This window comes from Chiloscyllium punctatum, chromosome 9 (genome assembly GCF_047496795.1).
Source record: "Chiloscyllium punctatum isolate Juve2018m chromosome 9, sChiPun1.3, whole genome shotgun sequence".
NCBI lineage: Eukaryota > Metazoa > Chordata > Chondrichthyes > Orectolobiformes > Hemiscylliidae > Chiloscyllium > Chiloscyllium punctatum.
The window spans coordinates 100,898,605-100,911,364 of record NC_092747.1 but is presented as its reverse complement, the minus strand read 5'-3'; the positions used below and the strand labels follow the sequence as shown (position 1 = coordinate 100,911,364).

General features: G+C 37.9%; 1 protein-coding gene across 1 annotated transcript in view; it reads left to right on the top strand.

The window, feature by feature from the left end:
- The window catches only part of LOC140481566 (Krueppel-like factor 5), a 32,018-nt gene extending 20,596 nt beyond the window's left edge, over window positions 1-11,422 (top strand). The window contains exon 4 of the mRNA XM_072577976.1: window positions 9,090-11,422. Coding sequence (XP_072434077.1) covers window positions 9,090-9,268 — 179 coding nt within the window. The 3' untranslated portion in view covers window positions 9,269-11,422. The remainder of the gene's footprint in view (window positions 1-9,089) is intronic.
- The last annotated feature ends 1,338 nt before the right edge of the window (window positions 11,423-12,760 follow it).

Here is a 12,760-nt window from a genome sequence, read left to right as displayed (position 1 = left end):
TGAGAATAATGCACAATGGGTGATGGTGAATCAGTAGCCAGTTTTGCAATCTGCCTGATTTTCTTCTCCAATAACAGTGATAAATGTAACTGTCCCAACCACATTAAGGTAATATTGAACATCTCAAGAGTATGACAAGTACAATAGAGTGCACATTAATGTCCCCAGTTATTATTAAACAATTTTCAACAGTTACTAAATGTGAATAGCAAATTCTAATATAAATGTGATCCTGGATAATGGTTTCATTGTGACACTAACATGACCATCCAACTTGATCCAAGTGAAAAGCAAATTTCCCCATGAGTTTAGATCTGTCATATTTTACTCATTTCTGCATAAGCTCTTAACCGCATATACAAATAAGTGACTAAAATTTTTATTAATCGTTACCACATTTAACTGATGTTGTAAGTGTTCGTATAAACCATAGCTTTTTACCAAAATAGTGAAATTTGCAGCTAAAACAATATGAACGCCATGAATCAACAGTGAAACTGACCAAACCATGCACGTCAAACATTTACTTTCAACCATCTGTGGTCAAGCACTGCAAAGTTTCTGACCGTGGCCTATATACCTGACCTCGTTTCTATAAAATGATGTTTTAAGATTCGTCTAAGTACTTTCTCCTTAGTATGACACAAAGTTAATGTACAAGTTAAATGAGTGTACATAACATCTGAATTAATTTAGAGCTGGTTGTACTCCATAATCAGTTTGTAATTCCATTTAAAGGTGAGTATGCAAGCAGCTGTTACTGACTGCCTTCTCTGCTTCATCTAACATGTAACTACAGGTGTGCCCAGACAGCATGATGTTTTTACAATGAGATGGGATACTGCTCTTGTCAGTGTACTGCAGGGGGAAATGAGCACTCTAAAGGAAACCAGGATCATAGAAATGAAAAGCCAATGGGGAAGCAGACCACTTGAGTGTTTCTGAAATAGTGTCAGACACACTGAATGTTTGTTTTTCTATAAGCTTTTATTATTTAAAATGGAAGGAAAATAAGATGTTTTCAAGAGTGTGATGATTGACATTTGACATTTCAAAATAACCACACAGAATAAGTAGAGGCTGCAAAGCAAATCTTTTTAATATCAGAGGGAAAAGACAACTGCTTAAGTCCAAACAGCAACACTCAGTTTTTTTTTCATTATTTGTGCAACAGTAAAGACCTTTTAAATTATAACACTAGACATCAAGTTTCATTCTCTTTTCTGCGGTGTTTCTCTTAAAACTTCTATTTGATTTGGTGCATGGGATTTAGTAGCATTAAGAATTTGATTCCGATTTTTGGGAATGTCAGTTTTAGAACACAACATAGAACATTACAGCGCAGTACAGGCCCTTCAGCCCTTGATATTGTCAACCAGTGGAAACAATTTGCAAGCCCATCTAACCTCTATACTATTCTGTTTTTGCCCATTGGCCTATCCAATGACTATTTTAAGTGTCCTTAAAGTTGGCAAGTCTACTACTGTTGCAGGCAGGGCATTCTACACCCCTACTACTGAGTACAGAAACTACCTCTGACTTCTGTCCTATATGAATCCCCCTTCAATTTAAAGTTGAGGAAAAAGGCTCTCAGTGTGCACTCGGTCTTACCCTCTGATTATCTTCTGTCTCAATTAAGTTACCTCTCCACCTTCTCCAACAAAAACAACCTCCAGTCCCTCAGCCTTTCCTCAAAGAACTCCCCTCCATACCAAGCAACATCCTAGTAAATCTCCTCTGAACCCTTTCCAAAGCTTCCACATCCTTCTTATAATGTGGTGGCCAAAACTGTAGGCAAACCTCCAAATGCAGCTGCACCAGAGGTTTGGACAGGTGCAGCATGATCTCATGGTTCTGAAACTCAATCTGTTAAATAATAAAAGCTAACACCCCGTTTGCCTCCTTAACAACACTATCAACCTGGGTGGCAACTTTCAAGGATCTGGACACTGATCTCTCTATTCATTTACGCTATCAAAAATCTTACCATTAGTCGAGTTCTCTGCATTCGTGTTACTTCTTCCAAAGTGAATCCCCTCTCTCTTTTCCACATTAAACTCTACTTGTCACCTCTTAGCCCAGCTCTGCAGGTTATCTGTCTCTCTGTAACCTAGAACATCCTTCGTCACTATCCACAACTCTGCTGACCTTAGTGTCATCCACAAATTTACTAACCCATTCTTCTATGCCTCATCCAGGTAATTTATAAAAATGGCAAACAGTGGATCTAAAACACATACTTGTGGTAGCCCACTATTAACTGAACTCTGGGATGAATATTTCCCATCAGCCACCACCCTCTGTCTTTCAGCTAACCAATTTCTGCTCCAATCCAGTAAATCACCCTCAATCCCATGCCTCTGTGTATTTTGTGCAATAGCCTAATGTGAGGAACCTTATCAAATGCCTTATTGAAATCTATATACACCACATCAATTGCTTTACCTTCATCCACTGGTTTGGTCACCTTCTCAAAGAACTCAGTAAGGTTAGTGAAGTACAACCTATCCTTGACAAAACTGTGTTGACTATCCCTAATCAATTTATTCCTTTTGAGATGATTATAAATCCTATCTCTATAACCCTTTCCAACACTTTACCCACAACTGAAGTAGGGTCTATAATTTTCAGGGTTGTCTTTACTCCCCTTCTTGAACAAGGGGGCAACATTTGCTATCCTCTAGTCTTCTGGCACTATTCCTGTAGACGATGACGACATAAAGATCGAAGCCAAAGGCTCTGCAATCTCCTCCCTGGCTTTCCATAGAATCCTAGGATAAATCCTATCTGGCCAAGGGGACGTATCTACTTTTTCAGAATTGCTAACACCTCCTTATGCACCTCAATCCCATCTAGCCTAGTAGTCTGTATCTCCATGTTCTCCTTGAGCCACATCTTCTTTTTCTAGTGTGAATACTGATGAAAAGTATTCATTTAGCACTTCCTTACATCCCCTGACCCCCCACACAACTTTCCCAATACTAGGCATGATTGGCCCAAATCTTACTCTAGTCATTCTTTTATCCCTGATATACCTAGAGAAAGACTTGGGGTTTTCCTTGATCTTATCTGCCAATGAATTTTCATGTCCCCTCCTGGCTCTTAACTCTCTCTCTCTCTCTCTCTCTCTCTCTCTCTCTCTCTCTCTCTCTCTTTAGGTCTTTCCTGGCTAACTTGCAACTCTCAAGTGGTCTTAACCAGGCATTGCCTGTTGAAGTAAAGGGGGGGAAAAAAAGTCTGTAGCTGGACACATTTGATCAACATTTTTTAAGCATCCATGTGCATACTTGGTGGCTGAGGGGGTGGAACCAAATAAAATCGTAACGCTCTCAAGTCAATGTGTACAAATCCACAATAGTGTTGTGCAGCAAGGCTTTTATTTCTGTTCCCTTCTGCTGAGAGGCACTAGTTTTGTGTATCTTGACTGAAGTTCAAAACAAGTACAGTAACTGACCTGTCATACCTTTTTTTTAAATTTTCAGTTTTGCTCTAGATCCACATGGCTGCAATTTGTTTTCATTTTAAAATACTGAAAATGATCTGGTCTTCTGGCCAAATCCAGAAAAAAGTAACAGATTAGTGAGGAAAGGAAATAATTTTTTTTTTTGTTTATTGCAATTTGAAGTATTATATGTAAGTACTGCAAACTGAAAGGATGACCTCTCTCTGTATCAATTTTATTTACTGTCCGTTTTTACCTCGACAACAAGGCTGAAGGGTGTATGAGAAAATGTTGTTGTGTAGGTTTCTAAGACGTGTGGTCCTGCTGGCATGTTGACTGCATTCATTTGATCTGTAGCAACCAGAAAAACAAGGTGGAGGATACACCCTTCAGGTAAAATTTAATGCTGAATTGAGTTTTGCAAACAAAAATAGAGACTGGCTCTTTAAGACCAACAAAAGTCTCTGATCAAAATCATTAAATTTGCAGTTATTTTCAAGCTATGTGCAGTTGTTTGATCATTGCGTATGTATCTTCGTAATTAAGGCTCCTGGTGCAAGTAAGCTTTGGAAGATCATTATCAAAGTACAATTTGGAGTTTTCTGAGATGATCTGTTATTCATTGTATCTTGGAAAGGGCATTTAGCACACTCTGGCAGTCTAAACAGTCTGCATGCCACAGCTTTTGTCTCTGAAAGTCTTATGATGTTTTTCTAGCCTTAGGGTTGTTAAGTAGTGTTTTTTCTCTCTAAGTAAAGGAGCTTTTGCCCTCTTCTACAGAATGTGGTGGCCAGTAGTGCATGTTGGACAGGAATTTTGTGGTGCATTATGGGAAGTTTTGTTCCCCATGGTGTGAATTATCCTGAATCACATATGTCACAACTCTGGGGATGGGGTTTGAGATTGAAATTCAGAGAATAAGGTTAACTTAATTTCACTTTAAAACGGCGCAGATTTTTTGCAAGGTGGATGTGCACTTCAGGAAATGAATCCAGTCCAGAGCCTTAACGTATTTATCAGGAAATGCACTGGGCACTTTTAAATGATTTTGGTTTATGGAGTTTTTCAAAACTTGCCGAAGAGGGAAATTGTGTAACAGATTGGTTTTGTTTTTGGTAGATCAATGCAGGTATGCTAAGTCAGCAGTCTTCAGTGCACATTAAGTACTGTATTTGGTTTTTACATACCATCCCATCAGCATACAGAAGAATAATAGTCTCTCAAATCCTTTGAACACCTCACTTTTTCAGTAAAAATTGAAATTGCTCACTTGTCTTTCAGTGGGGGAAAAAAAATACTATTTGGCTGCAAAGGTATACAGCCATATTAAGCGTGAGTGATTTTTCTTATTGAATGATTGTAACATGACTTTTGTTTCTCACACTACTATTTCGAGCCCGTGTATGCTTCTCTAAATCACTTATTTTTTTAAAAATTGTCAGTGCTATCCTGATGAGACATTAAACTGGAAATCTCATTTGACCCCAGTGGAACTGTTGGAAGAACTCTTGGTTACCTGGCCCATCAGTGATCCTTCATTAATGTCAGCAAAGCTGATTGTTAGTTCAGTAATTGCTGTCTGAGACACTTTTAAATAAATCGATTGCAGCGTTTGACCATGCTGAGTCTTTTCACAAATTCTCTGTGGCTGAGATGTGCTGTGCAGGATTAAGGTCATGCAAAACTCCATATACTGTAAATGAAAGAGGAAAGACGGTGAAAGGGTTTGAGTTTGAAGGTACATGTGAATAGGAAGGAAGGAAGCAGTGTCTTCCTGAGGGGCACAGGGGTGCCCCAGTGGGCAAAAAGCATCCTGAAGATAGTACCTTTCTCCTCTCTTCTCACTCTCCACCTTTCTTCCTTTTTGTTTCAAACATCTGGTTTTTGGACAAAATGGATTTACACAGTCTCACCTGCCCAAGTCAACCATTCAATGGCATAACTAACATACTACTTGGATCATTTGTGTTTTTTAACAAGCTGGCTGGCACTTATTTAGTTACGTATAGTGGTGAAAATGTTCATTTTGGTGCTTGCCCGACCCCTTTTCATAAGGATGCATTCAGGGCTGAGTGGGAGGGTGGTCGGTTAGCCAGCCAACCTCCAAGTGGGTGGGCGGGCAAGTATGTAATACTTGGTCCTGAATCTGATACTGGAAGAAATATTATGCAGTATGAATAGAGTAATTTTGTGCTTCTGTATCTATGGCGCACACATTGCATGTCTCACTGTTGATAATACCCCTATTATGGCAAAACTGTACTATTTAATTCACCAAGCCATATCTTGGGATATGTACTAATATTGATTTTTAACTTCGTATTTGATTTGTTCTATAGCAGTATTTTTACTGCAGTTTGTTTTCAAATGTGCTTGTGGTTAATTTTTTTGTGTAAGAAGCTGCATACAGTGAAGCCCAACAGTTTTAAGTGCCTAGTTTTTATACTAGTTGTCCTGCTAGTATGTAGAACCTCAGAATCTGCAATAGTTACCAATTTTGAAAGCAGAGTCTTGGCCTTTGAGATATTGAAGGTAACAAATCCAAATCCTATTATTTTTGTGTTCATTATTAGCAATGACAAAAAAGCACTTTCTATATTCTACAAAGCACCTGCACTTTGAACCGGCCATATCAGATTCCATCCCACATTACCTATTAATTCCTTTTTTCATGAAATGCCATTTGAGGTTAGACATGAAGTAAAGCCTAAGCAATTCGATTGAATGCTTTAGTTCTTAGCCTACTGCCCTGCTCTGATTCCATCAGTATAGATTTGTGACTCAGTTTGTTGTTAGTTGAAGTGTCAGGGTTTCCACTAGAGTGTTTTCTAGCTTATCTTACAAGTCATCACATGAATTGCATGTGGAGTTGTTTTGTTTTAAATAGTCAAAATTCCCTCCATGTGCAATCCATCGATATTCACCAAAAAATGTTAACAGTGAAGGGAACTCTGAATTTTTGCAGAATTTCATCTGATCTGACTGTAAATGCCACTGTAACCAGTTCATGTAAAACTGATGTCACAGGATGCAGAAATATTATTGGGAATCATCAATTTTGTTGAAAGTATAGTAGCATTGAGTTTCAAACTCTTTTCCTCAATCCAAACTATCTTTTATTTGAATGGCCATAAGATCGTTGGCAGGGTTTTTTAATTTTAGATTTTCTTTAATGGAATTTTAAATTGGAACTGAATAGAAACATTGTATATAGGAATGTCTAAAACTTCTGTAGCATGCTTGTTTACTAATATGGAGTTATCTTCCATTCTTTCATGTGTTAAGATGATCTGTTCTCTGCTGAAGTCTCACGATGCTGCCTGGCTTACTTGTGTTCTCCCAGCCTCCCGCTTATCTACCAATGTCTCATGTTGGGGCAAGGTTATGTATTGTGCATTTCTGTGGTCATTGAATCATGAATTTTGTATTCCTGATACTACATCCAACCATTTTATCATAGCATCACCCAGGTTTCAGAACAGTCATCATAGTATTTGTATCTAAAATACATTTGATTGTGATGTTTCATAAAGTGGTTCAGTAGGCTAGGTTATGATATTGTCCCCAGCAGCTTGCAGTTGGCTAACCTAATAGAAAAGATTTTCAAGAAAATTATTGGAAACGGTAGGTTCAATAAGACTTTTTTTTTAATGAAACAAATGGATATTCTAATGACACTATAGGATCATGCCTAAACCAAGATTGCATCAACTATCTCCTTCAAGTACAGCTATAATCTTCCTCTGCATTTTATGTAGATCTATAAATGGTTACAATGCTGTTAGGATTAAGAAGATTAACCAGATATTATAATATTATTTGCAGTTATGTAAATCAAACAACTTTAGGTGACTGGGAGATGTCACTTATGTTCCCTTAATAATTTCACAAGGGTGGTTGGTCACTTGGAATGAGAATTGTCTCTATTTCAATTTTTGTTTTAATTGGGAAGTTGTCTCATTAGTGGAATTTATACTCCAGATCTAAAAATCAATCTGACCAATCTTTAATGTGATTTCAGGCTCTATGGTGTAGGGGTAGTGCCCCTACTTTGGGCCAGGAGGTCTAGGTTCAAGTTTCACTCGTTTCTGAGAAAAATGTGACTCCAGAACATTTTTATAGAGGCCTGAGTAATGTGCACTATGGTGAGATGTGCGGTCTAATTGGCCTGAAATCCAGTGAGGCCCAACTTGATGTTCAGATCATTCTCCCCATTTTTTAAAAATGATTTTTGCAAATGACTTTGGGCAGTCTTCACTGGGTAGTGGCAAGTTGCCAACTGATATTCCTTACTTGTTAAGGACCTTGTTTCAGGCCCTGCACAGCTCATTAATATTTTGGCTGTGATCTTGCAAGCTCAGAAATGACATGTTGGTGAAACTAGGCTTGATGGTTTGCTTGCGGCTTGCCTCAAACAGCCTCCATGTTGGCCACTATGCGCCTTCAGTTCAGGGCACATTTCATATCATTGGACATTGGCATCTGATGTGTCAGCTTCTAAGATCCCGCCTGTGTCATTTCTGGTCCACTTCTTCTGGAATGCTTCTCCTTTATAGCTCAAACCCTCCCAAATAAATTTAAAGTTTTGCTTGTACTAAATTATATGTAAAATTCTTTCTTTTTTGCATCCATCATCTAGGGAAAACTTGTAAGTATACACATTTGTGGAAAATTTCCAATGCATGGGAAATAACTACAATAAATTAGGATGCACCAATTTTTTTTTTGGAAGTATTATGTTTCATCTTCATAAATGGACTTTGTTCTTGAAAGTTGAGATGCTATTCAATAATTGGTTATTCTTTGTTTCTTGACCAACTGTTGAGTGAGAGTAATGTTCATAATTTCCAGGGTAGTTCCTTGTGGGATGGAATCCAAGAAACTGGCCAAATTCACTCCTTAATGGCATATCACTAGATCTGTTGGTTTGTTTACAGTGTCATAGTTTTCATAGAATTTAAATATGTAAAATCAGACCATTTTAACTACAGGTAAATGCACTAGCTGTTCTCTGAATCCCATTTCATGAAATCTGACATTAAACCTGCTACTATACATGTGTGAATTTTGGCTTTACAACTTTAAAGCAGTGAAGGAGACCACTTAGCCCGTTTATCCCCACCCAATGCTGGTTATTCAACAGGAGTTGTCTTGAAACGAAGTTTGTTATCTGGTCTTCGTATTCTTTTCATGTTCTACTTTTCCCCCCCCCCCTATTTATCCATTTCTCCCTGCAGTTTTGGTGAAACATCAAAAACACTGGCCCTATTTTTTTTCTGTACAGATGCTGCCTGACTTGTTGAATATTTTCAGTTTTCTGGGTTTATTTCAAATTTCCAGCATATGCAATATTTTGGATGTTGTTTTCCCTATATAAGTGACATTATAGTTTCTACCTGTTACTTGTGATCAAGCACATTCTTCAGTTTGAATATCAGAGATGGATTTTGGTTTGTAACACTGTCCAGTATCTCAACTCCAAATGTTCAACATGAACTTGTTTTCGAAAAATGATGCTTCGTTAAAAGCTCAATCACATCCTTAAAGAAGTAATGTGCAAAGGAACTGCCTTTTTTTTTATGCTGTCCATGCAGAATATTGGTAATATTGCTACCAAATAATTAATGTTTGATTCCTTTCATTCTAGGAGAGAAGCCTTACAAGTGTACCTGGGAAGGCTGTGATTGGAGATTTGCACGTTCTGATGAACTAACTCGCCATTTCCGTAAACACACTGGGGCGAAACCCTTCCAGTGCACAGTGTGTAGTCGCAGCTTTTCGCGCTCTGACCACTTAGCCCTGCACATGAAAAGACACCAGAACTAGAAGATGAATCCTCCCTGAGGCTGATGTTCATTATGCAAACAAGACATTGTTTCCCAAACAAAAATACCAGACGACCATTGTGTATATGGTAATCTCGCTGTCAGGTCTTCCAATATTTCTGTATAGAGAAAGGAAGTTTTGATGTAAAACACAGGCTTGATTTTAAGGGTTTAAAATTGGAACCCTGTATATTTTGTACATATTCACTGGGAATTATGAGCTGTGTTTAATTAGAAAGCTTTAAGAAATTTCTAATGGGAATTAAATTTTTCTTTGTTTTAGGTTTTCTTGATTGTATAAACTAAGCTCACGTCCATTTCATAGACACACTTGCACTACAGTGTAGTTGATTAATACTGGTATTTACATCTGCCAAGTTCACAGCATTAAACCTTTTTTTTTCTAATGTTTTGACCAAAGCACTGAATGGTCTTGACAGTGTTTAGTAAATGTAGCCAAAGACATTGGGGGAGGAAAAAAAATCCCACAAAGGGCACAGTGTGAACTAATACAGATAATACTTTCTGCTGAACCCAAAGGGAATTTGACCTTCTTTTAATACTTGAGGTTATCAAATTGCTTTATTGAAGTCCTCATCTCATCAGCAAGATATGGGGTGTTGAATTTAACTGTATAACTACAAAAAGAAACTGGCTAAGGCAATTAATGAGATAATAAATGATAACACAGAACTGCAGAATCAGCATACATTTTGGGTGCTTTTCTATAATCCGTGAATGGAAACTGGATTTTTGGCAAACTGATTTACTCCTGACTTGACAGGATCCTTTTTCTGAAATTAACTTTCAAGCTCTATGATGTGCTGACATGTGGCCTGCCCCACAGTAGGAAATGGGGTTTGGTCCTGTTTTCCAAAGTCCTTGTTTCAAAAGTTGCAGGAAAAGAAATTCCTGCAGTTTGGGAGTCCTGTCCCAATTTACTTTTCTGCCAGTTCCATGTGTATTTTAGGAATGTAATTGCTTATCTGACTTTGTATTTACACTTCAATTTTAGCATCATCGTGAGGCTAAAGCTGGTATGTAAATATAGCCAAAAATAGCATGTAGACGCATTGGAAATTCCCAATGCCTTGTGGAATTGGATTGATTCTCCAAAAGGTTGACTGTTGAGTGTATAGTTATTTTAGCACTCCATTCCAGTTTGAAACTACTGCAATAAAGATATTTATATAAATATATAGATACTGTACAGAGACAGTGGCACTGCTGCTGAGTAGAACATCTCATTCTGCACTCAAATCATGGAATTTCTTGTTTTTTATATATAAAGAATCTTTGATTTTTTTTGTTTTTAAAAAAAATTGATGTGACTTTTTTAAAATTTCTAATACACCTCCTCCTGTATTAACCTGATCAGGAATCTTTAATAGTTTAATTTAACCACACTTAGGCTCAGCACTGCATGCTGAAATCTTCAAAGCAACAGTTGTTTCATACTTGAGTAGTTCTGTTAGGGAGTGGGGAGGTAGGTGTTGTCACTTCTGAAGGTGTTTTGTTCATTTCATGGGGCTGGCTGGAAAGCAGGAGAGGAGGTAGTGGGAGTTTTTGTTTCCAACCATTATTGCTATAGTGCTGTAACTCTTCATATGTATTGTCAAATTGGTAAAATGCTTTTCTAGTCAACTAGGAATATTATGCATTTGAGGTGTGGCAATTAATATTAATAATGGGCTGTGCAGGCTTGGGCTGGCTGATTTAAAGAAGGCATTTGAAACCATAAGCTAATCTCCACTGGGATCTGACTTTTATAACCAGAAAATGCTGAAAAGATAATGATCTTTATTTATTTCTAATCTTAAAATGGCTTTCTAACAGGATCGTTTACAAATCTGTTTAAATTATAGTGTTCTTCAGTGTAATGGCTTGGCAAGAAAAGGCAGCAAGAATATGTAAATAGCATTAAAGGATGTATATAATTTTATAAGATGCTGCAAAGTTTATACTTTGAACAAAGGGGCAAATGTGGCTGCGTCATTTTTGCCTCAGCTTGATTTTTCTTCGTTTCACTGTATTTCCCTTGGGTTTTGTGGTTGTATTAACTTTCGACAACTGGCGTTGAATAGAAGGAGAAAGTTTGTTTGGGGGGGGATAAGGTTTAAAAAAAACTTCAATAATAAAATATTTTTAAAATAAAGACCATTGTCATTATTCTTGATTCATCGTTCCTACATTCATTAATGTGCTTGCCTAAGTAGTTGGCAGCAAAGTAGATTTGAAATAGTGAACAGCTATAGAAATTCATGTCTTTTTGTAATCCCAGTATTCAGATTCGTGACATGAGCAGCTGCCAGACTAAGGGCCCATGCTGATCCTTCTAAATTAATTTTTGTTTTTTTTTTGTAAAAACAGCTAAACACATGGTTATTTTTCCCGATGTTTGGTCTGATCTCTAGGATAACTGTATAGTTAACTAGGTTTCTTAATAAGCATGAGCTGGAAATGTGCTGCTGGGAAAGTGCAGCAGGTCAGGCAGCATCCAAGGAGCAGGAGAATCGACATTTCTGGCAATGAGCATGAGCTGAAGAAGGGCTCATGCCCAAAACATCGATTCTCCTGCTCCTTGGATGCTGCCTGACCTGCTGCACTTTTCCAGCAACACACTTTTCAGCTCTGATCTCCAGCATCTGCACTCCTCACTTTTTCTCCCTGTAGGATAACACCACTGTTTGACCCTTGACACAACCGCCTTCAGAAGGGACCATTCTGGTGGACTATTTGACAAATGTCTCCCAGCAGCTAAAGAGCAGCCGTTCAAGGTATCTGCAGGAAAGTCAATGCTATTTCTTATATGAGCTATTTGTTCTGGGGAGGAGAAATGGTCAACAAACAAATAACTTTATTTTAGCATATTCACAAAGTCAGGAATGCAAGGTTTTCTTAAATGGCTATGACTTGACCCACGTTTTTTAAAAAAAAATTGTTTTGTCTCTGCAGGAGGTCACGTTCCCCACTTTACTTCAATGTGACCAGATCACAATGAAGTCTAGAGGAGCAGGCTAAATCTTATTAAAAATCAAATGCTTACTTTCAATCTAAATGTGAACAAGCAGAATCTTGCAAATTTGCAGGGTCGCATGCAATCTGGTTCAGAGTCCCTGAAGAGTGTGTCCCAGGACAAGATGGGGAACCAGAAGAGCTGTTCTGTCTTCATCTTGGTAAAATGCGAATAGAATCATGATTTCTGGTTGAAGAGATGAGGACATAGGATTAAGTGCACTGGAAGATTCACCCTGATGCAATTGTGAAGAGTTAGTGGAGTGTGCCTTGTTGATTTGAAGTTAGTTTGGAGATTCTCCAGTCTGAAGGAAGGTACTTTGGACACTGGATGTTTTGAGTCTGCTAAAATGGGGAGAAGCAAGCCTGTTTGAAACTTGTAAATTTGGACTAGCTCTCATTGTGGAGAATAGACTACAACATGAGCAAGACATGGGCTTTTATAATATAAGAGATCTCTTTCTATAGTCAGCAACTG